We start from the raw sequence: 27,832 nt of genomic DNA on the forward strand, positions 1-27,832 counted from the left end.
ATTTGTTCCTCTTATGTGCTGATAGATAGACATCTAACGTGTGTCACCCAAAGTTGAACTACAAATGAGATTGATTGGGATCCAAGTCTCATGTTCAACAGGATGTCTATAACAAAGGGATAACTGATAAAATTACCTTATACATCAATTTTAGCTTTGAGATTTTAGGAATTGGATGTTGATGAATGGAATTTTTCATCGTGTGTTACTAGGGGCAGTGAAATGTTGCAAGACGTTCACCACTATACATATCAGTCTGTGATGACTATTATGCAATTGGGAGATTGAAAGATTTTTTATGCCCAAAAGTCAATATAGAGTGATATTTGCTAATGAGATATGATTATATAAGGCTACATCGTATAGCAAGTTACTACTTCTTGATTATTTATTAAAGTAATTTAATTAATAATAAATATTATTAACACTTGTATTTAATTGTAAAATTATAATTTATAGAAATAATATCTTCGGTGAGAGAAAAACAACTACTAGTTTATAAGGTATGGATTTATAAGTTATGTATATTATTTTGGATTAGTTAGAGTTCATCTATATGTTATAATATACAAACACATTTTATAAAGTAAGATGGAATAAAAGACAAACTATCTTTGACTTTTGCATCTGTCATCGAGAACGGTTGCAGCCATGAACTCCCACTCAATCTCGTGACACTCTCTCTCAGGTCTCGACATTCAACCCCATAACCTCTTCATCGTTGGCAACAAGGTTAACGGTGGTCTCCAACCAATCAGAATGGCAAGGAAAACGGTGACGGCAAATGGAGAATAAGGTGGCGGCTACAATTAAAATTAGGGTTAGGATTTTATGTAGTTGTAGTCGAGAAGCACGAGGGTATAGGGGGAGCGGGTTTAAGTCTCACCACTCTCTTAAACATTAATCTTTTTTTTTTACACTTTTAGTCCCTCCTCTTCAATTTATTTTAAAATTAAATCTATAATTTACTCTATACCCCCTTGCTTCCAAAAATCCTTTCAATTCAAGTCCAAAAGTTACCAAACAGCCCCCAATTTCCATAAATCTATTCATAATTGGTCTGAAGGTTACACTTGAACCCTCGATTTCTAGAATTTATAACATTTATGTCCCGATAGTGAACACTTATATTTTCTAATTTCCACTTAAAACTTATATTTTCTTGTAGTTTTACAATTTATCAATAAAAATAACACCCAAAATAATCAAATAGTTTTCTAGAAAGTGATGAATGACATTAATAACATGTAAATAATAACTAAATATTAGTAGTAGAAGAATTCACGAAATGATAAAGTTTTACCATGAAGAAATTGAAGAAATAAACAAAGAAGCAATTTCTAAATAAATTAACTTAAATAATACTTATAAATAGTAATAAGGAAAAAAATTATACATAACTTTTATTTGTTTGCAACCTACGAATAAATATAATAAATCATATGATTAAATATAACTATTATAAGATATGTCTTCGATTTCAAAATAAAAGTCTATTTTATTATGTTAATTTATATAATAACAACATTATTCGAAAGATGTGTTTTTTAATTACATAGAAATAGTAAAAGATTAAATATAAAATTTAAACCAAAATTAGATTTATTATAAGGGAAATCTCCGAAAAAATTCTAATATTTTACCCTAATTTACGAAAAAGTCTCAAACTAAAATTTGTTTATGAAAAAGTCCTAATTACCGGTAAAAATGACGATTTGACCCTATTTTCCCGGTTTACCGGTTTCATTACTTAACTGATTTTAAAAAAATCTCATTATTTTACCATAATTTACGAATAAGTCCCAAATTATTGTAAAAAAATAGGACTTTAATGAAAATAATGGTAAAATAATGGGACTTTATTGTTTTTGGGTAAGTAATGAAACCGGTAAACCGAAAAAATAGGGCTAACTTGTCATTTTTACCGGTTTTTATGACTTTTTCATAAACCAATTTTAGTTTGAGACTTTTTTGTAAATTAAGGTAAAATATTAGAACTTTTCCGGAGATTTCCCTTATTATAATTAAAGCAACCATTTTTTTCTTGAACCTTATATATTTTAAACAAAATTCTTTTTAACTATTAATATTTTTGTGATTAAATTAAATATGATGTTAATTATAATTGTTGTATTTATTAATATTAACATATAAAAATTAAATTTAAATGTCAAATTTAAAAACAAATGTAGATAAAAAAACTATTTGTTATTATTATATTTTTGTTTAAAAAAATAGCGTCTTAATTATTTAAACATAATAAATTTTAAAATATAATGATAAATATTACAACTAAATCGAAACTTCAAATCAACATGCTACCTACATATAGATTCCATGGAATGAATCATATGTCACAATCAATGGTTATCTAATTTGATTAAAATTAATGGTTAAAAATTGCTAAAAATTAAGAAAGAAGTTTATTTTTGTTTTGATATAAAACTCCTGGATAATGACTGAAATTATATGGTTTAATTATATATCTATTTTATCATATATTTAAAATAATTAGAATATGTTCTAACAAATTAGTATAAAAATCATTAAGTATAAATTAATAACAAGGATATAGCTATTTTTTATATTATATTATCTTAACCAATTCAATATATTTGTCATATTTTTAATCAATATATTTTTTAGTAAATTACTGAAATGGTCCCTATGGTTTGGTCAAAATTACACGTTTGGTCCCTAACCATTTTTTTGCACTCGGATCGTCTTTGTGATTTGATTTTGTTGCGTTTTTCGTCCCTTACATACATAACGTTTGATCAAACCATATGAACGAAAAACACAACAAAATCAAACCATAAGGACAATCCAAATGCAAAAAAATGGTTAGGGATCAAAAGTGTAATTTTGATCAAACCATAAGGACGATTTCAGTAATTTACTCTATATTTTTATTTTTGTGGTGGGTTTTCCTCTAGTCTAAAATAAAGCAAATAAGATGGGTTCTTAGTTTGTATATCTAAGGAAGTCATATATTTTTATCAAATATGTAACTACATAGATATTTTTTTTTATCAATAATATTTAATTTTATTTTAAATTAGTACTAGTTACCAATTTGCAAACGGGTAAAAAAAGATTGACAATAAATTGAAATTTTATTATGTGAATTAGTAAAAGTATACGATTCGATGCATCTAAACAAGTAAATCTTACCTTATAAGATTTAATTATATGAATGTATTTTAGAATTTGGAGCTTTTTAGAAAGAGAAAAACAATTTAAATAGAAAGGGTTAATAGTCGACTATAATTAATCTCATTCCTTAATTAGTCTCCGAATGAGGTGTCCCCTGAATTTGTTCAAATCTTTCAATCTCATTCAAACAAAAAAGAAACATCCATAGATTAATCTTAAAAAAAAGATTTTGACAAGCCCCATTGGAAGACTCTAGGCGTTCAATCCAACTCCTTTAAAAGCCATTTTCCTTTCACAATTTTCATTCACTTTTAGCGTTCTTTTCAATTCTCTCTCTTCTCATTTTCCCCTCACACATACAACACCTTAAACACAGACAACTAACACATGGGCACTTTGGTGGGACATGTGGCACCAGGGTTTGGTTTCTTTGTCATCGGTTTTTGGCACCTTCTTAACCATATCAAACTTCATGTTCAAAACCACAAAACCTATCATTCTCTCCCATGGTTTCCCTCCATCAAGATAAGGTATTTGGAGCTTTACTTGATCATGATAGCTTGTTCCATGTCAATAGCTATGGAGCTATTTATTGGACCAGATCGTCACCAGCCGTTTGACACAGATGGCACCATTCCATCCAACCATCTACACAACTTTGAACACTCATTCATTTCCCTGACCTTTTTCGTCTATGCTGCCTTTGCGATACTACTAGACAAGTTTGTACCCAAAGCCCAATACGAGTTGACTCAGTTGCTTGCAGGTATTGCCTTTGGGCAACAACTCCTCCTCTTCCACCTCCACTCAGCAGACCACATGGGTGTTGAAGGACAATATCATATGCTTCTACAAATACTAATTCTTATCTCTTTAATCACCACCCTTATGGGCATTAGCTACAAGAAAAGCTTCATGGTTAGCTTCATAAGGTCTATTAGCATATTCTTTCAAGGTCTTTGGCTCATGGTCATGGGTTTCATGCTTTGGACTAGAAGCTTGATTCCTAAAGGTTGTTTCTTGAACCTTGAAGAGGGTCATCATGTGGTCAGGTGCCATGGGGAAGAAGCTTTGGAACGCGCTAAGTCATTGGTGAATATTCAATTTAGCTGGTATCTAATCTGGGTGACAATCTTTGCTTTCTCGCTTTACTTGGTTATGTATAAAATCTACGAGGAGAAAGTTGAGTACCAAACACTAACAAGTTACGATCAAGAACAAATACATGAAGATATCGAGGCTCAAAGGAAACTCGACGAATCACAGAGCTTTCTTCAAATGCAGAAATCTTTTTCTCCACTTGACATGGAAAGGTAGAAAAATAAGATACATATATCAGAAGCTTATCATATAGTTGGTGAGTTTTATTTAATATATGGTGTGTTGATTTATTTTTCTTCGTTTAAAAGGTAATTTAGTACTTAACACACAAAATGTTCTTAATGGCTTTATTGCCTTCATGGTTGGTTCTTTTTTTCTTTATTTTTTAGTAAATTTGTAAAGGATTTTCTTATGAATGTGATTGTTTGAAATTGTATATTTGTGTCATTTAAGCCATCTAATTTAACTTTCGTTTATGCGTGACGGCTTGAACATATTTATATGTAAAGTTGATGGTCGATTTGACCATTTTGACCGCTAAGGTTATTTTGACCATTTTGGCTATAGTAAAAACAAATATATAACTAGAATAAGTATTGGTTTTCATACCACGTTCAAAATAAAAAATATTATCATTTAACGATACAGAATAAATAATATATAAATGGAATCTTAAAGATAACTGAATGTGATGGATATCAAGTCGTAGAAGTAATGTGCATCGATTCACTAGAGTCGATAGTACTTAATAGCCGTAGCCACTCTTTTAACTTCATTTTTTCAACTGAAATTATGAATTTTGTTTACGCAGAAATCCTCAGTTAACTTTAACGGATTTATTATTTCCGACTGAGCTAATTGTTATCATCACAAAAACCTCATTAGACGTAACAGAATAGATAATACTAGCTATAGAATATTTTGTAGCAAGTTTGGGATACCTACCACTAACACGTTATCTGATATTATTTTTTTTTTAATTTCTTTTTTTAATTAAAAAATATATTAAAAACATATATATTAAAAAAAAAGCTAACTAGTTTTTTCATAGAATTAAAATACGACATTACATTAAAATAATAATAATAATAATAATAATAATAATAATAACTACCCCTATTTCTATATCGGGTTCGAACGGACTCATTCATCTCGAGAAATATATCCAAATCTTCAACTTCAAGATCGCCCGCTTTCATCTTCAATATCTCCATATCGGTTTTTCTTTGAAGCATCGTTTGTGCCTCTTAAAATGACGTTTGCACTTCTAGCATTTTTTGTTACACCCGACTGATCATCCCCACCTTGCTCTCATGTATTTGAACATATCGATCAAATTTGTCTCCAAAATGATCGATAATGTTAGATCCCGAAGCCAATGAACCTGCTTTTTTGCTTTATTTCTTCCAGCGGGCCGACGAACAGGTTGCTCGTCTTTAAGATCTATTGGATCATCATTGATATCGACGTGTGTTCGCTCATCCAATTGTTGGGAATTTGCACCGGGGTGTTTTAAATGCTTTGAACCGGAAGAGGTTTGTGAAATTCCTTCGGTTAATTCTTTCCATTTTGGAGCATCTTTCAATTTTAGCCACGGTTTGAGATATGGAAAAGCTTTGTGGGTCGTCGTTGTTTTTCATATTGATCCAAGCCCGCCCAAAGCACATCGTTGTTGAGATTGTTGTAAATTCCTCCAACTTTAGTACATTTTAGCCTCAAATCACGCCACTTCGAGCTAATTTGGTCAGGATTTCGACTTTCACTTCCCATTAACTCGTAGAACACGCCTCACACTTTCTCCCAAAACAATTAAAGCTTTGACTATCTCCTTCAATTGGGTCTTGAGAAGCCGATACCTACGCCTCCGGTAGCTTTTCTTATTCCTTTTTTGTCCATGGAACCATATCGGTTGTGTTGGATCGGATGGGTTTTTTTTCCCTTTTTTGGTTGAGGTGATGGTAATGAAGGTTGTGTTTCCGACACAAAATTTGGCGAAAGATGGGGTTGTGAAGGTAGTGGTTGTGATGGTTGTAGTTATGAAGGTTGTGGTTTGGAAAGCTTTTTGGTATACGAAACCAGGTTGAAATTTCTGTTGATAGGGCGGGAAAGTTTGAAATTGTTGATTGAAAAGTTGTGTTTGTTGGATAGGTGAATCAGTTTGGAGCAAATTCATAAAACCACCTTGAGGTGATTCCATATTCAGGATCCATGGTTTTTGGTTGAAAATAAAGTCATATGTGTAATTTTTATAGAGAAAGAGAAGAATGGTGTAAGAAATGAGGTTGTGTGTTATGGTTTATATAGGTAAATGGTTGTACTTAAAAAAATAACTTTTTCAAACAAAAAAATCTTTGAACGGATAGTAAAACTGAAGTCAAAGAGTAAATGGTTCAACCGGCTCTTATTGGTCATTCTCGATCATCAAACACACCACGGAAGGGCATGACCACGACGCACAATGACACACTAGGATGGTGTGCACGGATGTGGTTCGTGGCCACCTAGACCATGACGCCCGTCCTGATATTCATTATTGATGGCCTAATTATCTGGCACGATTATACCGCTAAGCATTCATCATTAGTAAATGGTTATTAGTTACAAAAAATTGGAAATTAAGTAATCTAACCCATATAAATGGGTATTTTAATAATATTAACCAACTTATTATTTATTTATTTATTTATTTATTTGTAAAATGCCCACTTTCTCCATAATATATCATTCCAGAGTCGAGGTATTCATTCCGGAGCTTTAGTCCGAAATAAAAATGTTCATACATTCCGCACTTACATTCCGAAGTATCCTTGTTCTAAACAAGAATCTATGTACGATTATCAAGTTAGTAATTTGAAGTGATAATATGGAGTCACGGACACATGTTTTGGAAACACTTTCCAAACAGTTATTATGAATAATAAAACATCAATTTCCATCCCCTATATATAAATGTTACCATATGTAGTTAGAAGCTTAGTTTTGATCATTCGTAATTATCTCCTATTACTCGTTCAATATGAGTTTCCTAGAGAGTGAGCACCAAGAACACTTTACCAACGTGCATGTTTACCTACACAACCTTAAGGTGGACTAACCCTCATAATTAAACGAACATCAAAACCGATGTGATGGATCGTTTCCGATTCTGTTTTGTAGCTATTGGATGTGTGGTAAATTTTTTTTTTCCATAATTCTATTGGTTCTTTAAAATTGATAATGTTTGTATACCTAAAGCATCTTGGTTTCTTTTTCCAAAAAAAAATGCAATTATACGTATTCATAGGTTGTGTGATGCCTATCATATTTATAGGTAGTGCGTGTCTAAGAGGCGACTACCTAAACACAATGTTTGTAGCAATTGATATGGACAAGAACTACCAGATCCTACCTATAGCATTTGGTATGGATGTGACATATAATGCTGACTTTGTACTTGGTTCCCAATAAGGTCGAAGGAATCTCTCAGAGAGGGTAGGGAAGTATCGTTCATAACCAATATGGACGCTGTCATTAGTTTTTGCATAGTCCAGGTATTCCCTAATTCTTATCATGTGTATACTTGTAAAAGTGTGTTCATGTATATGCACATAACAGTTGATGGAAACAGAACATTGGAACCTTTATTCTAGCCGACATCCAACTCATATACTATGTCTGGTTTTGAACAAAACTTATGTCGGCTAACCCATTATGCACGTAAGGTGCTTGCCAACATCGGTCATGTGGAAATGGACAAGAGCCTGTTTCCTTAACATCCATTGGAATGCACACAACATTGATATTCCATAATTTATGTTGGTGTTATTAGTTAATCAACGCAATGTTCCATTAATAACGCTTACTGAGGCAATTTGTGACTACATTCAATGGATTTTTGTTGAACGAAATTTTCATGGGAGGTAAAATACCATAAAATCATGAATTATTTTTACTTGTACAATAACCGTATCAACAAGACGGCGTTGCTCTTCTTGAAGATGTAGTTTATAATATTCTATTGGCAACTCATCCTCATCGTTCGAGTCACTGGATGTTGGAGACTAAAAATAAAATATATTAACATACACATTAAAAACCAACTTGCATAAACATATCCAATAACAAAACCAACTTGCTAAATCATATCCATAAAAAAATTTATTTGCAATTAGTCTATAATAACAATTTAGCTGAAGTTCCTCCAGTCTCATCTTACGAAGTTCTATCTGCTTTCAATTTAAGCTTTAACACTCATTCTGATTTTTTTTCTTTATTTTATAGGTGCTTATTCTGGTTTATTTTTATATAATTTTCCAACTAAGCATTTTGGTTTTTATCTGCAAAAACAAAATTCTATCAACATTTTAATACATTACCATACAAATAAAATATAAAAGTTATTACAAATTTTTATAATTCGATTCCATCTTTATCAGGCGTAATTGTAAAAGCTCTTGTAAATTGAATACTACATCCTTGTTCGCAAAACCCACTTTTTTTAACAACATTCACGTAAATTCATCTTTAGACTAATAGGAGTTATTAAACATCAGACACAAAAGTGACAACGAATATTTATTCTGGATTTTCATACCGGAACAACATTCCAAAATAGATTATCGCGTTCCGAACTACGTTCTTCATATTTCGGACTTACATTACCATTCCAGATTCCCTAGAAAACAAACTTTCGTACTAACAAACTGATCCTAAACACACTATAAGATACATGCGTCTCATATATGTACAACAAGAAAACATACAAAAAGTAAATAGTTCGGACTCGTTCATCATATTCCAAAGTGTGATATTCATTTCGTAATACGTAAACTGTTTTGTGCACTCAAATGCAAGTAACTTAAAGAGAAGAACTCAATTGGTTTGACAAATCAATGTTCAAAAGTAGGTCCGAAATACGGGTAGAACGGACTTTGGAATTGCAAAATCTAGAACGTGTATTCCAAATTTTTATGTGTGGGACCGATATATAGATTTTTATGTGTGAGACCAATATATAGCATTAGGCTGCAATATTGGGCTTGAGCCATTTTTTATGGTCCGTAATGGGCCATTCCGGACCAAGTGGCCAGTTTTTCGATAAAAGAAACTTAGATTTGTTAACTATAACTCAATTGTGGTAAGATTACTTAATTTCCCCTAAAAGTATTCTAATCCCGACCCATTAACCACTTTAAAAAATTTCCAAATCTCAAATATAGCCACTTACTAGCAACATCGTAAAGCTAGCTAGTAATCGAATTGTTAGCTAACGAAACCCCTGATAACTTAGAATCGTTAGGGACTTCACCACACCCATTGGTGAACTTGTGAGATAAAATTATTAAAGATGATAACTTTTAATTCGGGATCTCTTTACCTATTTTGTGATAACCATCATTTATCTGGGAGTTAGTATGGAGTCTTCATATTTGCGAAAATGCACTAATGTCACCTATCAATATGTATCTATTGGTTGACTTTCTCCGTATCTTACTACTTCATGTACATTGACCATAGTTTCTTTGACCAAAAAATGTTCATTGGAGAAACGTGTAAATCTATCAATTTAGGATCTCGTTGTTTTCTACACTCCGTTTGTTTCTAGAGCAACCAGATAAGAACCTCTGAGTTGATGCAATTGTGCTACTAGTTAAGATTCAATTCATGTACTATTTTTCACCGGTTTTTGAAGAATTCAAGTGTTCAATCCCTTCAATTGCATCATGCTCTTCCGGTATTCCATTTTCAATTCTAACAAGCATTGACAAGATGTAGATTTTTTACCTCTTGTTCTGTGACATCCCCATTTTCACGACAAAAAAAGACCGATTTTGTTTATGCTTTATAAAAATCAGAGTACCTCTTTTAATAAAAATGTTGCGAAATTTATTCCTAGTAAAACATGATAAATACGTTATCAAAGCATTTCTGAAGAAAGTATTTTTATTCATTTTAGAACATTTGGGATGTCATCGTCAATACAAAAACATAAGCATAAACAGAACTTACTTTCATTATCACTAGTGATTTATATCTCCTTAATCTCTCAGTGTAATGTGACTTCATATCAACACCTGTGATATAAATAAATTGAGTGGGTCTGGTTGGGAAACTTGGTGAGTACATAAGGTTTTCAACCCACAATAAATAAGTTTATTAACTTTATCAAACCAAACAAACCCGATTACCCGTTCCCGTTATCCTCACTTTACGTCCCTAAAACATCTAACACAAGGGACCTAGTCTAAGGACTTCCATCGGGGTGACAACACACGCTTCGGGGTTCCTCAGCAATTAATGTCAAATAAGGCAACCATGTGGGGGATGGAGGAATGCTGGTGAGCACATAGTTCAAATAAACACACAGTTCAAATAAACACCTACAGGTTGCGAGCCTGCTAGCGTTCCACTAGAGTATTTAGAATAATCCGTGGTCGTCATCTATACTCTGCTAGATGATTAGATCATCAATAACATCTATATCGAGGCATTTCATTATTTTATTTTGGTCACACAACAACTATTACATCTACCCATGTTTTATCCAACACATATTTTAGATATAAAATACATATACAGTTTAAATCACTTACAGCGGTTTTTATAGAAAACCGGGCTTTGCTTGGAGCAGCGTTCCCGAGATGAAAAGCTCTTCTTCTTGGAGCCGTAGAGCAATCTGTGGCTTCCGGATCGTGCTAGGGAGGTTCCTTAGGCTTTTCGAGGGGTTTTAGGCTAGAGAGAGGTTCTAGAGAGAGAGAGAGAGAGAGAGAGAGAGTAAAGAGAAGAAAGAATGGGAAATTTATGAAGAAAATGAGGGTGGGCGAGGTTCTATTTATAGGGTGAAAATGACTGAACTTGGTGCCACATCTCACCATCTAGTGGCAAGACTTAGGGAGAAAGCAATGACCCAGATTGTGCCACATCACCCATTTTCGCACAGCACACTTCCGACTTCTAAAATCCTTAACTTTCACATACAACCTATGTTTTTGACTTTCTTTATATCCACACGTAGGTAAAATAAGATCTAAAGCTTTCACTTTGACTCCGTCATCTAATTCTCGACCGATCTTAACTTTAAAAGTACAAGAAGATTATATTGTTAAATGTCCGCGTAAAATTCATACCTTCTACATACGGACTTTGTTTTTGTCTGTCTTTTTACCGTTGAGTTCCTATTAATGAGATCTTCAATTCTCATTTAGGTTGCGTTGGCCAAAAACCGCTCGATCTAAAATTCGAGTTTAAGGTCATGCACTGCCATGCTAAATCTTAGAAAATTAATAACTTCCTCATACGAAGTCAGATTTGGGCGTTCTTTTTTTTGTATGTTCTCGGTTTAACGTATACTACAACTTTTGTTTAGATCACTAAGATTAAAAAGTCCTTTATAAAAAATTCACTATTTACGTCTCCTGGTGCCATGCCGGTTTTGCCATAAAATTTCGACGGGCCATAACTTCTTCGTTATATCTCGGATTTGGTGTTCTTTATATATTCGTAACCCTTGAGATATATTCTACAACCTGGCTAAGATTATTTATTCTAAATAATCTTTTGTCGAAAAGTCATTTTTGACCCTTATTATCTCTAAATTGACTAGTCCGGATCTGCGGGCGTTACAATTATCTTCCCCTTAGGATGATTACGTCCCAGAATCATCAACGAAACAGAGATCACATGATGACTCCATAATTTATCTCTTCATCCTAAGTAATAACCGTAACTTTGATGTTTCTTCGAACAAGTATCTAACTCTAAGACTTCCTGACTACATGCGGTGCTCAATCTTGGACCCGCTCTCTATCTCATGTTAGACTTCCAATCATGATCTTCATGTCATGATCTCGATCTCGACTGGAAAATCATTATTTAAAAAAATTGAGATAAGCTTCTTCCTTCGATTATCATAATAGACCGATGGGTCATGTTCTAATGACCTCTCATCGTATGATGCATTGCTTGGACTCAGGTCTTTTAGAATCAAATTCCATAACATAATATACCTTCCTTCATGTTCTAATCATATCTTAAAAGGTAGCATTTCTAGCTACAAGCAACCATCGTGATACCTCTACCGATCACTTTGATTATCTTTTATTTCAATCTTCCGGCTTAAGTTAGATGCTACATCAAACTTGGTTCTCTGAACCACGTAACATACTCATCGTAGTCGGACTTAATTCAATATGACCACTAGGGTCGGAGTAACAATCATCCTCTTAGTCATTACTGAAACGATGGTAACGACATATTTTAATAAAACGGTATCAATTACTAGCTTCTTGGTAACCTTGTGACTTTCCCTGATCCAAGCGTGAGTCTTGTGCTTCCGGTAGTATAGGCCTCTACTACCATTCACACCTACTCATAATCGTCTCAAGTATTGTCTCGCAGTTCTCCAAGTTATTATCACAAAAACAGTTTTAACACATACAAATGTGTCCAAACAATCATATAATTTTCTCTAGATTCTACTAGGACTTCTTCCACGCGTATCTTCAAACATCAATTCTACTTCAACTCGATTGATGGTGGAAATGTCAGACGATGGGATAAATTCATGGATTCTACCAAAACTCTTTTTTTCTTCTAATTTAAAGTGAACTTCTTTTGTACTAGACATATTATTTATTAGACGCATTCTAAAGGCAAGACATCACTCTCAAAATATCTTCCGATAGGTATCATTCATTATCGTAAGCCTTCTCGTTTCCTCTATTTGCTCAGTCGACTATGAGTCCTTATTATGACATTCTATACACCAAAGCAGGCGTTTGGTGTATTGAGGCGCGAATATAGATAGAGATAGATTTAGACGCGTATTCCTCCGTATTACTCCAAAAAGTTACATGCCAATTCTAATTTTGTAATTAACCGTTTAGAAACCTGAGCACAAAAAATTTCTAGATCTGGTTGGCAACAGACCATAGATCATATCAAACGATAGCATAAAGCATCATAAATCATTTAGCACATAAAAGAATTTTAGGCATCATTCCTAATTAAGCTGGTGCTTGTGTCTATTCAGGTGTACTTCCTAAAATATATTAGACACACTCTTCACGATCACTGCATAGCATTCTAAGTTTAAGTCCAGAAATAAATCCTTATTCCTAGTTTGCTTAAACTAATGCTCTGATACCAACTGTGACATCCTTATTTTCACGGACAAAAAAGACCAATTTTGTTTATGCTTTATAAAAATCAGAGTACCTCTTATAATAAAAATGTTGCGGAATTTGTTCCCAGTAAAACATGATAAATACGTTATCAAAGCATTTCTGCAGAAAGTATTTTTATTCATTTAAAACATTTGGAATGTCATCGTCAATACAGAAACATAAGCATAAACAGAACTTACATTGATTATCACTAGTGATTTATATCTCCTTAATCTCTCAGTGTAATGCGACTTCATATCAACACTTGTGATATAAACAAACTGAGTGGCTCAGGTTGGGAAACCTGGTGAGTACATAGGGTTTTCAACCCACAATAAATAATTTTATTAACTTTATCAAACTAAACAAACCCGATTACCCATTCCCGTTATCCTCACTTTACGTCCCTAAAACATCTAACACAAGGGACCTAGTCTAAGAAGGACTTCCATCGGGGTGACAACACATGCTTCGAGGGTTCCTCAGCAATTCATGTCAAATAAGGCAACCATGTGGGGGATGGAGTACTGCTGGTGAGCACACAGTTCAAATAAACACCAACAGGTTGCGAGCTTGCTAGCATTCTACTAAACTGTCTAGAATAATTCTTGGTCGTCATCTATACACTGCTAGATGACTGGATCATCAATAACATCTATATCGAGGCCTCTCATTATTTTTTTGGTCACACAATAACTATTACATCCACCCATGTTTTACCCAACACATTTTGTAGATATAAAATACATATACAGTTTAAATCATTTAAAACATGTATAAAAATATTTCACCCAGCATAGACAACAAGTATTCAGAGAATATGCACACATAGCACGTAATTTATATTAAATACTTCATATTTATGTGTAAGCTGAAAGTAACTATGCACTCACTTGATAAGTTGGTGACTCGGTACACAGACAATGCTTCGTTTACTTTAAAATAATTTCCTTCGACAAAACGTAGTATTATTACCACTAGAGTTTATTAGATTATTTACCGAGACTAATTAATAGTCTAGCTATTATTACTGTTATAAGTTCCTAATAAAGTTACTATAATTACTTATTATAAGTTCCTAATAACGTTATTATAATTAAATAAAATCTATATTAAAAATAGCGTAGGCATAGCTCACTTACAATGGGTTTTATAGAAAACCAGGCTTTTCTTGGAGTAGAGTTCCCGAGCCGAAAATTTCTTCTTCTCGGAGCCGTCGAGCACTCCGAGGCTTCCGCCTCGTGCTAGGAGGTCCTTAGGCTTTTCGGGGGGGGGGGGGGGGTGGTTCAGGCTAGAGAGAGGTTCTAGAGAGAGAGAGAGTAAAGAGAAGAAAGAATGAAATATGTGAGGAAAATGAGGGTGGAAAGGTTCTATTTATAGGGTGAAAATGGTTGAACTTGGTGCCACATGTCACCATCTAGTGGCAAGACTTGGGGAGAAAGCAATGGCCAAGATTGTGCCACATCACCTATTTTTGCACAACACACTTCTGACTTCTAAAATCCGTAACTTTCACATACGACCTCCGTTTTTGACGTTCTTTGTATCCAAACGTAGGTAAAAATAAGATGTACAACTTTCATTTTGACTTCGTTGGCTAATTCTCTACCGATCTTAAATTTAACATTATGAGGAGATTATACTGTTAAATGTCCGCGTAAAATTCATAACTTCTACATACGGAGTCTCTTTTCGTCTGTCTTTTTACTGTTGAGTTCCTATTAATGAGATCTTCAATTCTCATTTAGGTCGCGTAGGCCAAAAACCGCTCGATCTAATTCGAGTTTCGGGTCGTGCATTGCTATGCCAAATCTTAGAAAATTCATAACTTTCTCATACGAAGTCAGATTTGGGCGTTCTTTTTTTTTTTGTATGTTCTCTGATTAATGTATACTAGAACTTTTGTTTAGATCACTAAGGCTAAAAAGTCCTCTATCAAAAATTCACTATTTACGTCTCCCGGTGCCGTGCTAGTTTTGCCGTAAAACTTCGACGGGCCATAACTTCTTCGTTATAACTCGGATTTCGGCGTTCTTTATATATACGTAACCCTTGAGACATATTCTACAACATGGCTAAGATTATTTATTCCAAATAATTTTTTCTCAAAAAGTCGTTTTTGACCCCTCCTATCTCTAAATTGACTAGCCCGGATCTGCGGGCGTTACATGTTCTTCTAGAATGCACGCCGACTGTTTGTTGAAATGTAACTATTAAGTTTTGGGTTATTTGGATTCAATTTTTAGCCTCTTCTCAAGGCTTAATTCTGTTTGTATTTTATCATGACTTCAATTTCTACGAACACGAACTAGATATGGTCGTGTCCATTCTAATGGTTTCATTGTTACCTTGATACCAATAAATTAAAATGCATATTGAAGGAGGCTATCACTACTGACCAAGGATTTTTTTATAGTTTTGGAGGATACTTTGAAGGTGTTTGATCTTGTGTTGAAAGTGTATTTATATACATGTAATCAGTTGAGCTCGTCATCATTTTGATGGCCTTACACATTTTTCTGATGAGGTAAGGAATATGGGCGGTATGGGCGGGTACAGTATCAAAACTTCAAAGCCTTCCATCACGAAACTTGAGAACAATGTACATGAGGAGTTGCTTTTGAAGGTTGACCTTATTGACTGTGTCTTTAAAGAACCTATTACCACCATGAAAATAATTCCTTATAACTATCAAATGGCTTTCTCTCAAACTCTAAAAACTGTTATTTGTATATTGGTTGCGCAATCGGGGTCTGTTGAAGCATAGGTAAGGTTGTTACTCTTTTCGTTGCACTTCGTGGGTTTTCAGACCCAAGTATAGGAAAGAAAGTAGGTATGGAAGCAGGAAATCCTTGCAACATCGTTCCATCCTGAACTCATTAGATATATAGGGGGAAATATGGTATGATTATGCTTGTTAAAAAATATATTAGACGGTCCTCATTTGAGTTCTTTGAGAAAGGGAGGAGGTGACATTTTGATAAAGAGGGAAATAGCCAACACCAACATCAAGCAGTGTCTACGTAAGGTTGTTAATAGGCACTTTACTACAACAGTGAAAGTGTTATGTTCTTTCGTTGTTTCTCTAAATTGTGTTGGTAGTATTAAGGCTTTGGAAGCTAAGCATTCATATAAGTAGCATCCATCAATACCGATTTCCATATTTTCTAAGATTCCCTTTGTTAAGGAGGTTAATTGTGTCCTTAGTTAGATCAAACTGTTTCCTAAAGGAACATCATGTTGGAGAGATTGATTGAGGGTGCAACATGTTTTGGATGCTCTATATATAGAGAAGGGTATGTTGTGGCCAGGGATATCTTAATGTGATATCACTAATGTGGTCAACATGTGGTTAAGGTGGATATGTTTTAATATGTTTGGTGTAGATTGTAGCTTATGCACCTCACATGACGCTCCTTAAGCCTGACAACGGGATCCAACCTATTGTAGTAGGTAATAATTCGAGATGTTTAGTTTCTAAGGTTTCCATGAAAGGAGTTGGCAAATAAATGGAATGTAATATCCCAATTCCCAAGTATGAGATTTAGTATTTTAAAAAGCCAAGTTTCCCTTGGAACTCATCGAGTTGATGGCCTCAACTTGATGTGTTGAAAGGCCTTAGGCCGCGCATATTTTTTTGACTAAATCGATGAGTTGGAGAGGCAAACTCGATGAGTTGGTGGCTGACTATGAAACCCTAAGTTTTAGGGTGTTGCACCTTATTTATAGGCCTTAAGTCCCATGAATGACCTCCCTATCTGCCTCCTCTGCCCAAAACCCTAATTTTCGTGCATCCTCTCCCAAGTTGAGTGTGTGAGCTTGAAGAGTTGGTCCTTTTCGTGTTCTTTTGAAAGAAGTTGAGGTTGGAAGTGTCTAGATTGAAGGTGTGACAACCCAAAAAGAATTCCTTGTAAAGCCTAGCCAGTCAACTCAAGTGAGTGACAGACTCGTTTATGTTATCATTTAGCCTTGTTTAGAGTCCGTTTAAAGGTTCAAAGCTCAGTACATTCAAGGACTGAGTGATAAGAAGTACCTTATAAAGTTCTAAACCAACAAACGAGCCCTACACTCCATTCGAGGGAGTGTACGGCCGTACACCCATGTTGGACCGTACACCCCCTCCCTATGAGTGTTATCCTTCAGTTTTCCTTCATTCTTGCACTTTCATCTTAAGAACACTTGATTTCTCTATCAACTACCATCCGTTTTTCATCCTTGATTTTCAAAAGTTGTAAGTGTTCTTCCCTTGATTTTTTGTTATACTTTATCTCCTAGTTATACCCTTTGATTTCATCCATTGGAAATAATATTTTGACTAGATCTTTAAATCTCACCAAGAACACCAAGAACATACACTTGTTCTTGGTGATTGTGAACCCTTTTGAGCCTCCAAATCGTAAGTACTCTTTCCCTATGCTTAAGTACATGTTATAACACTAGATTAACATCATAAAAATGCCCAGAATTTGTGAACATGAGGTGTGTATGGCCGTACACACATGTGTGGCCATACACTCCTCAATACACCCTTAAAGGGGCTTTCAAGTGCATTCCTAGCTTCAACACTTGAAGAGCAATTGTCCCACAAGCATTCTACCCTTGGAAAATGTTTTTGTACACTTAATACCATGAGTGTATGGTCGTACACTCCATGGCCATACACTCCTCATATTTTCCATACACTCCCCTCAGGTCAATCACATGTGATTCCAACACTTGATCAAAGTGTTTCCTAATCCCGTGAGGTGTTTCCTTGCATTTGGTTGCTTCTAGACACTATATTTATGTCAATATATGCCATTATATGTCATTTAGGACTTGTTAAGTCTCAGGACTTCATTTGTGGAACTTCTCATCCTTACACGCATATTCATTTGAATCACCCACATTAGGTGAGTTCATACCCCATAATGAATCTTTTAACTGTTTTAAATGCTTTTGGGGGGGGGGGGGGGAATACAAGTTGAACACAATGATAATTGTGTAAATGTTTGTTATAAACGTCTTTCAAAATATTGCTTATGTCGTTTATATGTGATCAAAACATTTAAAAACTCTTTTAAAGTTATGTTACTTTTTACTTTAACAAAACTCTATTATTAAAGTACAAGCATAACTTAGTAGTAAAATGAGTCTTTTCAATAACAGTTCAAGTAAAACACTAGTAAACTATAAGGGGTATAGTTTAGAGGTTCAATTCATACTAGATACAATACACGATAACATAAGAGAACACACAATAAAGAGAAACAGGGAGGAAGATACAATACACGATAACAGAAAGAACATACTAAGATACTATAACAGAACAAACTTACTAAGATGCTATAGCATGGAACAACTACAGAATTTAATTATACTAGCGAATCACTAACTCATTGTGCTAAACAAAAGGTGATAGTTAAATTGGGTATACATGATCGCATAACTTTAATGTGGAGTTACACGACCTAGCAACTGGTTTGCTGAAGTCGTGTTTGGTTCCCAGAATCTTTTGAAAGGGAGAGCTTATAGAATGGGTACTAGCCTTCACATTATGACCTTAATAAAACATACATGTTCTAAGGTAATTAGTATGTCAGGATGTCAATTCAAAAGACAACTGAGTACTTATGTTTTCCCATTACTTTCATTTTGTGTCAGTTCCACTTGAAAGTTAATGCAAGTTATTTTCGAGTTAAAATAGTTATAAAATAGGGAAAACTTACATCTTTTCAAAACGAAACACAGAACAGTCGGGTCTAGTACATTCAGTAGAAAGGGACCATAATGCTAACCTTATGATTCCTTAATGTAAACATCAACGGATATATATTAATAGGATCCGACAGGTAATAGGATGCGTGTTTTCCGCTTCATTTCATGTTCCTTGTTTGTTTGTGGGCTTAGAGCGGATTCACCCAACCTATTATCCATTTGATCTTATATATATATATATATATATATATATATATATATATATATATATATATATATATATATATATATATATATATGTTCCGTATACATTAAGTCATCATAAGGGGTACCAGGTATAGGTCAAGTCACAGGACACTAATTCAATGCACATTTTTCAAGTACAAAACATACTTTCCAAATAGAACATTTGGTATAAAAAACTAGAAACTTACCAGTAAAGGGTTTAATCCATTTTATTAAACCAATATAACTTAAAGGACCTTAGGTGATTAATTCTATAATACCTTAGTTAATACATCAGGGTTATATATAATTAGTACCCAATAGATAGTTAGATGTGTGTCTTCCGCCTCATTTCCTATTCCTTGTTTGGTTGTAGTCTTAGTGTAGATTCACACAACTAACTATCTATTCGATATTAGATTATATATAGCTAGTATAACTTAGGAGATTATAGGAGGAACCACTGTGGTTACCATTTTTTTTTACTAAAAGAAATAAAGGTTTTCTTAAAGGATCTTTTTATCAAATGTAAAGGAACTATTGCAATTAACTCCGTGAGTACCAAGTAAATACACCAGGGTTATATACAACGACGATCGAACAACCAATGGGATGTGTGACATCCGCCTCATTCGGTATTCCTTGTTTGGTTGTGGGCTTAGGGCAGATACACACAATCGATTGTTTGTTTACTCTGAGTTTTATATAACTTGTATCTATTTACTACTCATAGAAAGGATTGTAGAGTCATTTTTACCCAAAGCCCAATACAAGTTGACTCAGTTGCATGCAGGTATTGCCTTTGGGCAACAACTCCTCCTCTGCTACCTCCACTCAGCAGACCACATTTGTGTTGAAGGACAATATCATATACTTCTACAAATACTAATTCTTATCTCTGTAATCACCACCCTTATGGGCATTAGCTACCAGAAAAGCTTCATAGTTGGCTTCATAAGGTCCATTAGCATATTCTTTGAAGGTCTTTGGCTTATGATCATGGGTTTCATGCTTTGGACTAGAAACTTAATTCCTAAAGGTTGTTTCTTGAACCTTGAAGAGGGTCATCATGTGGTCAGGTGCCATGGGGAAGAAGCCTTAGAACGCGCTAAGTCATTGGTGAATATTCAATTTAGTTGGTATCTAATCTGGTTGACAATCTTTGATGTCTCGCTTTACTTCGTCATGTATAAAATCTACGAGGAGAAAGTTGAGTACCAAATACTAACAAGTTACGATCAAGAACAAATACATGAAGATATCGAGGCTCAAAGGAAACTCGACCAATCACAAAGCTTTCTTCAAATGTAGAAATCTTTTTCTCCACTTGACATGGACAGGTAGATATATAAGATACATCTATCAGAAGCTTATATATAGTTGGTGAGTTTTAGGTAATATGGTGTGTTGATTTATTTTTCTTCGTTTAAAAGATAATTTAGTACTTAAAACACAAAATGTTCTTAATGGCTTTATTACCTTCAATGTTCGTTCTTTTTTTCTTTATTTTTTTAGTAAATTTGTAAAGAATTTTCTTATGAATGTGATTGTTTGAAATTGTATATTTGTCTCATTTAAGCATACATATATAACAGAAGCTTATATATAGTTGGTGAGTTTTATTTAATATGGTGTGTTGATTTATTTTTCTTCGTTTAAAAGATAATTTAGTACTCAAAACACAAAATGCTTTATTACCTTCAAGGTTGGTTCTTTTTTCCTTTATTTTTTTGTAAATCTTTAAAGAATTTTCTTATGAATGTGATTGTTTGACATTGTATATTTGTCTCATTTAAGCCATCTAATTTAACATTCGTTTATGCGTGTCGGTTTGAACATATTTATATATAAAGTTGATGTTCGATTTGACCATTTTGGCTATAGTAATTAAACCAAATATATAACTAGAATAAGTATTGGTTTTCATACCACGTTAAAAAAAAATATATTATCATTTAACGAAACAGAATAAATAATACATAAATAGAATCTAAAGATAACTGAATGTGATGGATATAAAGTAGTAGAAGCAATGTGCATCGATTCACTAGAGTCGATACTTAATAGTCGTAGCCACTCAGCCGCCGTGCCTTTAACTTCATTTTTTTTTAATTGAGATTATAAATTTTGTTTTGCGCAGAAATCCTCAGTTAACCCTAACGGATTCATAATTTCCGACTGAGCTAATTGTTATCAGCACAAAAACCTCAATAGACGTAACAGAATCGATAATAGCGATAAAACATTTTGGTTTATCCACAATCCATCCACGTCATTAACCACATGGTATCACCGAAACCATAAGATTCATATCACTAAAACACCATTCGATATATTTTTTTTTAATTTAAAAATACTTTAAAAACATATATATTTAAAAAAAAAACTAACTAGTTTTTCTCGTAGCTTTAAAATACCACATTACATTAAATAAAAAAATAAAAACCCAACGTTTATATATATATATATATATATATATATATATATATATATATATATATATATATATATATATATATATATATATATATATATATATATATATATATATATATATATATATACTAAAAATGTCAAACATAACTACAAAAAAATACTCATTATTCCTATATCGGGTTCGAACGAACTATTTAATCGCGAGAAATATATCCAAATCTTCGACTTTAAGATCATCCGCTTTCATCTTCAATATCTTCATATCGGTTTTTCTTTGAAGCGACATTTGTGCCTCTTGAAATGACGTTTGCATTTCTAACATTTTTTATTGCACCCGACTCATCATCCCCGCCTTGCTCTCATGTATTTAGACATATCGATCAAATTTGTCTTCAAAATGATCGATAACGTTAGATCCCGAGGCCGATATACCGTTTTTTTGCTTTATTTCTTCCAACGAGCCAGCGAAGAGGTTGCTCGTCTTCAAGATCTATTGGATCATCGTTGATGTTGATGTCTGTTCGCTCGTCCGATTGTTGGGAAGTTGCACCAGGGTGTCTTGAACGCTTTGAACCGGAAGAGATTTGTGAAGTTCCTTCAGTTTGTTTTTTCCATTTTGGAGCATCTTTCAATTTTAGTCACGGTTTGAGATATGGAAAGCATTTGTGGGTTGCCGTTGTTTTTTATATTGATCCAAGGCCACCTTAAATACATCGTTGTTGAAGTTGTTGTAAATTCATCTAAATTCAGTACATTTTAGCCTCAAATCGTGCCACTTTGAGCTAATTTGGTCGGGATTTCGACTTTCACTTCTTATTAACTCGTAGAACAGGCTTTGTACTTTCTCCCAAAAATAATTAAATGTTTGACTACCTCCTTCAATTGGGTCTTGGGAAGTCGATACCCGCGCCTCCGATAGCATCTCTTTTTCCTCTTTTGTCCATGGAACCCTATCGGTTGTATTAGTTAACACGAGTTTTTTTTTTTTTCCTTTTTTGGTTAGGTTGGTGGTAGTGAAGGTTGTGTTTCCGACACAAAATCTGGCGAAAGAGGGGGTTGTGAAGGTGGTGATTGTGATGGTTGTGGTTGTAAAGGTTGTGGTTTGGAAAGTTTGTTGGTATACGAAATTGGGTTGAAATTGTTGTTGATAGGGCGGAAAGTTTGAAATTGTTGTTGGAAAAGTTGTGTGTGTTGGATAGGTGAACTGGTTTGGAGCAAATTCATAAAACCACTGTTAGGCGTGTCAAACCCAACAAATAATATAGGTACAATAGAGTCCAAATACACTACTTTAATACACTAAAAAGTATTACAAGGTGAGTAGGGACGAACCACAGAGACATGGGATAAAAGTCTACACCTCTTTGCACAAGGAACTTTGATCACAAAAGGGGGTTTTGTTTGTAAAAGTAAAATAATAAAATAACAGTTCACTTTAAAAAATGCAGAAAATGAAATATACTTGTAAACAATTTGATTGAAGGGTTCTAGTTCTAGTTCTCAATGTTGTTGTTCAACTTGATTATGACTTGATGTAATTTATGGTTGCTATTCTAAGTTGGTACTGAAAGTTATAAACATGCTCTAATGCCTCTCTCTTGCCAAATTATCTAACCAAAACACGGTCTTTGACTAGACCTGGTCGTATTGAAAAACTGCATTAAGTTTTGTACAAGCTTCCCAATAATGTTCATTTCTTCTCATACGCTCGGAAGTGAGAAAACATGTGATATATGTTTTAGAACAAGAAAACTTCTTGTTTATTACCAATTATTAACTTAATACAATGATTAGGTGCCCTAAAAGTTAATTAACTACACAAAAATTCAATTCATAAAAGTGGCCAATCAAACACAAATCAAATTCATGGGCACTAGTTTAAACAAAAACATAATCACTAGAATAGAATCACAAATCAAACATCAAATCATATACTTCAAGTCAACCAAGAAACATGTTTTGAATGCAAACTGAAAATTAGGGTTTCTTAGCCACACATGGCTAAGAACAAATCAATCAAAAAGAAAGATGGAATTAGAAATGTTTAATACTTACAAAAGGAAATCAAAAGTGTTTGCAATGATTAGTAGCCTTCAAAAGCTCTCAAAAATCTCCCAAAATCACTAGAGAAAACTCCCAAAACCGTCTGTGTATGATAAGTGTCGATCCCCTCCAATGTAGCACCACAATGCATTCTATTAGACCATACCTTTTTAGCATGGCCATGCCTTTTTCCCATGTGTTTTTGGCATGGCCATGTATCTTGACCATGTGTTTTTAGCATGGCCCATGCTTTTTGCTAAAATTCCAATAAGTCTTCATTATTGGATCCTTCTTCAATCAAGCTTCACCATGAGTCATGTTGCTCAAATTTAAGATGAGAAAGCACAAACACAACCAGTGTCGGTGTGACACGAATCGTGTTTCAAACGTAGTCCTCTGCTATGATGATAATGCAACAGGGACTCAAGTTATGTCTTCATGTTTTCTTCCATGGCATGACTGGTCCATCGTCTCTTCATGCTTCAAAGCTCTATGCTCCATGTTCCAAGTTCCATGCTCCATGATCCAAGTTCCATGCTTCATGCTCCATTTCAAAGCTCCATAATGCCTACAAAATAAATCAAAAATTGTGAAGTACTAGATATTCTTAATAAAATATGAAATTTCCTAATTAATTAACTAAATACAAGAATTATGAAGTAGAATGCTATGAGATGATGGAAATAAACATGCAAAATAGGTGCATAAAATGCACCTATCAACCTCCTAGAGGTGATTCCATGTTCGGGTATTGACGGTGAGTTGTATCTAGCGTAAAAATGTTATCAGATTTGTGGTTTCGATAGTTTGGGGGGGGGGGGGATTTTTATTGGGATCCATGGTTTTTGGTTGAAAATAAAGTCGTACGTGTAATTGTTTATAGAGAAATATATTAATGGTGTAAGAAATGAGGTTGTGTGTTATGGTTTATGTAGGTAAATGGTTGAAATTAAAAAAATATTTTTCAAAAAAAAAAAACAGTTGAACGGCTAGTAAAATTGAAGTCAAAGAGTAAAGAGTAAATTACACGAATGGTCCCTATGGTTTAGGGTAATTTGCGCGTTTGGTCCCTAACATATTTTTTTAACTCGGAAGGTCCTTATTGTTTGTTTTTGTTACGTGCCTTGTCCCTATCTTACCTAAAAAAAATACTATTATGCCCTTGATTTTTCTAATTTATTTAAATAAACACACCCCTAATCCCACCCCCTCACCTTACCTCACCTACCCCATCATTTTTTCCTCTTTAAATAATAGTCTTTTTAGATAAGACAGGGACCAAACGCGTAACAAAAATAAACAGTAGGGATCAAACGCGTAACAAAAACAAACCATAGGGACCTTCCGAGTTAAAAAAATAAGTTAAGGACCAAACACGCAAATTACCCCAAACCATAGGAACCATTCGTGTAATTTACTCAAGAGTAAATGGTTCAACCGGCTCCTATTGGCCATTCTCGATCATCGAACACACCACGAAAGGGCATGACCACAACCCACAATGACACATTGGGATGGTGTGCATGGATGTGGTTCGTGACCACCTAGACCATGACGCCCGTCATGATATGGATTACGGATGGCCTAATTATCTGACTCTATTATACCGCTAAGCATTCATCGTTAGTAAATGGTTATTGGTTAAAAATGGGAAATTGAGTACTCTAACCCATATAAATGGGTATTTTATTAATAATAACCAACTTATTATTATTATTATTTTTGTAAAATGGCCACTTTCTCCATAATATCGCATTCCAGAGTTGAGGTATTCATTCCATAGATTTGGTCTGAAACAAGAATATTCATACGTAGTCATGGATGCATGTTTTGGAAACAGTTTTCGAACAGTTATTACAAATTATAAAACATCAATTTTCGTCCCTATATATAATTGTTACCATAATTAGTTAATATCTTACTTTTCAACATCCATAATTATCTCCTATAACTCGTTGAAGATGAGTTTCTCAGAGAGTGAGCATGAAGAAAGCTTTACAAGTGTGTCAATTTTCCTACACAAACTAAGGTGCACTAACCCTCATAGTTACACGAACATCAAAACTGATGTGATGGATCGTTTCCAATTTTGTTTTGTGGCTATTGGATGTGTGGTAAAAAAAATTCCATAATCATATTGTTTCTTTAAAATTGATAACATTTGTATAACTAAAGCTTATTGATTTGTTTTTCCAAAAAAAAAAATTATAGCTACACGCATTCATAGGTTGTGTGTCGCGTGTCATCTTTAGAGGTAGTGTGTGTCTAAGAGGCGACTACCTAAACACAATGTTCGTAGCAGTATCTATGGACGAGAACAACCAGAATCTACCTATAGTATTTGGTATGGACATGGAAATTTGTAACAGCAGGCTCCTGGTACGTTTTTTAATTAAAGTAAACTCATGTTTTATTCTGGGTCTCAGCGAGTTGGAGGCCCAACTCATTGAGTAGACTCGACTTTGGATCAGCAAGATAAGTGACCTACTCGACGAGTAGGATTGTCTGGATGAAACCCTAATATTTAGGGTTTTCACCCTATTTAAACAACATATAATGCCCAACACAGCCCCCATTGTTCCTCCCAACCACGAGAAAATCCTAACTAGAAACCTTAAGCCTTATTTGAGTGTTCTTGAGAATTTTGGTGCCTTTTCGTGTGTATTTGAAGTTAGAAGGAGAGAAGGAAGCTTGGGAGATCAAGAGATAGCAAGTAGATCCAGAAGTCTTGGCACTTTTCCTGCTTATTTGAGGTATAAAGCTGATACCTTGGCTATTCATTACTTAGATCTTGATTTCGGGTTGTTTTCTACCTTTTCTAAGCTTTAGAGAGGCTATACTTAGATTTGTGTGTATATTTAGAGTTGTGCTTCAGATCTGGAACCATTGAGGATTCCCATAGCATAAAGGTTCTTGAGATTTTTTGTGCCTTTTTGTGTGTATTTGAAGTTAGAAGAGGAGAAGGAAGCTTGGGAGATCAAGATTCCCACACTTTCTAAGATTCCCTTTGTTGTGGAGGTCGATTTCTACATTAGCACTCTTATTTAAATATTGAACTTGTTGACTATGTATTTAAAGTGCCTATTTCCACCATGAAAATTATTCCTCATAATTGTTGATCAGATCCTTCTACTTCGATCTTGTATTGGTATTAAAAAAGTTTTCTTTGGCCTAAGGACATGTCAACCTGTGCACATGAAGGAGACTACTTTTTTCCTTTGTTAGGGTTACACGAGTCAACTAAGGACTTAGTGGATTGTGGATGTCCCTTATTTAGAGACATCCATTATAGATGTGCTTCTTTACCCATTTAGATTGGTGGTTGGGGGTTTCACGCAGTTGTAGAGGCTTCCTTATACTCTTTTGTGTCCTTAGTGGCCCAATCTTAGGTGTTACAAGACCACATCTTACGAGACACTAGCATATGTTTTATGGCATCTGACTATGTTTCTACCTAGGATTGTCTTCGTGAAACGATCCCAAGTTTCGACTTAGTGGTTTTTCTACTAAGGACGTCCCCATTTAAATCCCTACATGTATTGGCAAGTTCCATTTTTAACAAAATTGTCAAGAGCATAGAAATAGATCTTGATATGCCAGGTAGACAGATGATAGTTTTTGAGTGTCTAAAACCACCACATGCTTAGGATTTTCTTCTTTCTATCCATATAGATGTTCTTGGCCAACATAATTTTCCCGTGGAGTATCATACTATCTTTAATTATCGACTCATGATCCCTTTATTTCCCGTTGACGAGATATGTGTAGTTTGTCATAAAGCATGATTAGACTCTGTTGGAGACCATGTAGTACATTGTTGCCATCTCCTAGTTTAACTATTCACACGATATGGTTAGAGATGTTCTTTTTAACGTATTCTAGAGGGTCGAGGTTTCACCTAAGAAAGAAGCACTCATGAACTTCCTAACTGATGTGTTAGAAGGAAGATCAACACTTAGATCGGCATATATTTTGTTTTTGGGTGGATGTGAGGAAAACATGCTTGTGTGCATCGAACAGGAGTTTCCCCC

At 34.2% G+C, this 27,832-nt stretch overlaps 1 protein-coding gene and 1 pseudogene across 1 annotated transcript; both read left to right on the forward strand.

Annotated features, from left to right (window-relative positions):
* The first annotated feature begins 3,414 nt into the window (after positions 1 to 3,414).
* On the forward strand, positions 3,415 to 4,672 carry LOC145001495 (uncharacterized). Its single transcript, XM_078960872.1, has one exon. The coding sequence runs from the start codon at positions 3,544 to 3,546 to the stop codon at positions 4,471 to 4,473; it is 930 nt and encodes a 309-aa protein (XP_078816998.1). The 5' UTR covers positions 3,415 to 3,543; the 3' UTR covers positions 4,474 to 4,672.
* Positions 4,673 to 19,929: 15,257 nt separating this feature from the next.
* Positions 19,930 to 20,666, forward strand: LOC145002622 (uncharacterized; annotated as a pseudogene).
* The last annotated feature ends 7,166 nt before the right edge of the window (positions 20,667 to 27,832 follow it).

The sequence above is a fragment of the Lactuca saligna genome, chromosome 6 (genome assembly GCF_052625555.1).
Source record: "Lactuca saligna cultivar CGN05327 chromosome 6, ASM5262555v1, whole genome shotgun sequence".
Taxonomy (NCBI): domain Eukaryota; kingdom Viridiplantae; phylum Streptophyta; class Magnoliopsida; order Asterales; family Asteraceae; genus Lactuca; species Lactuca saligna.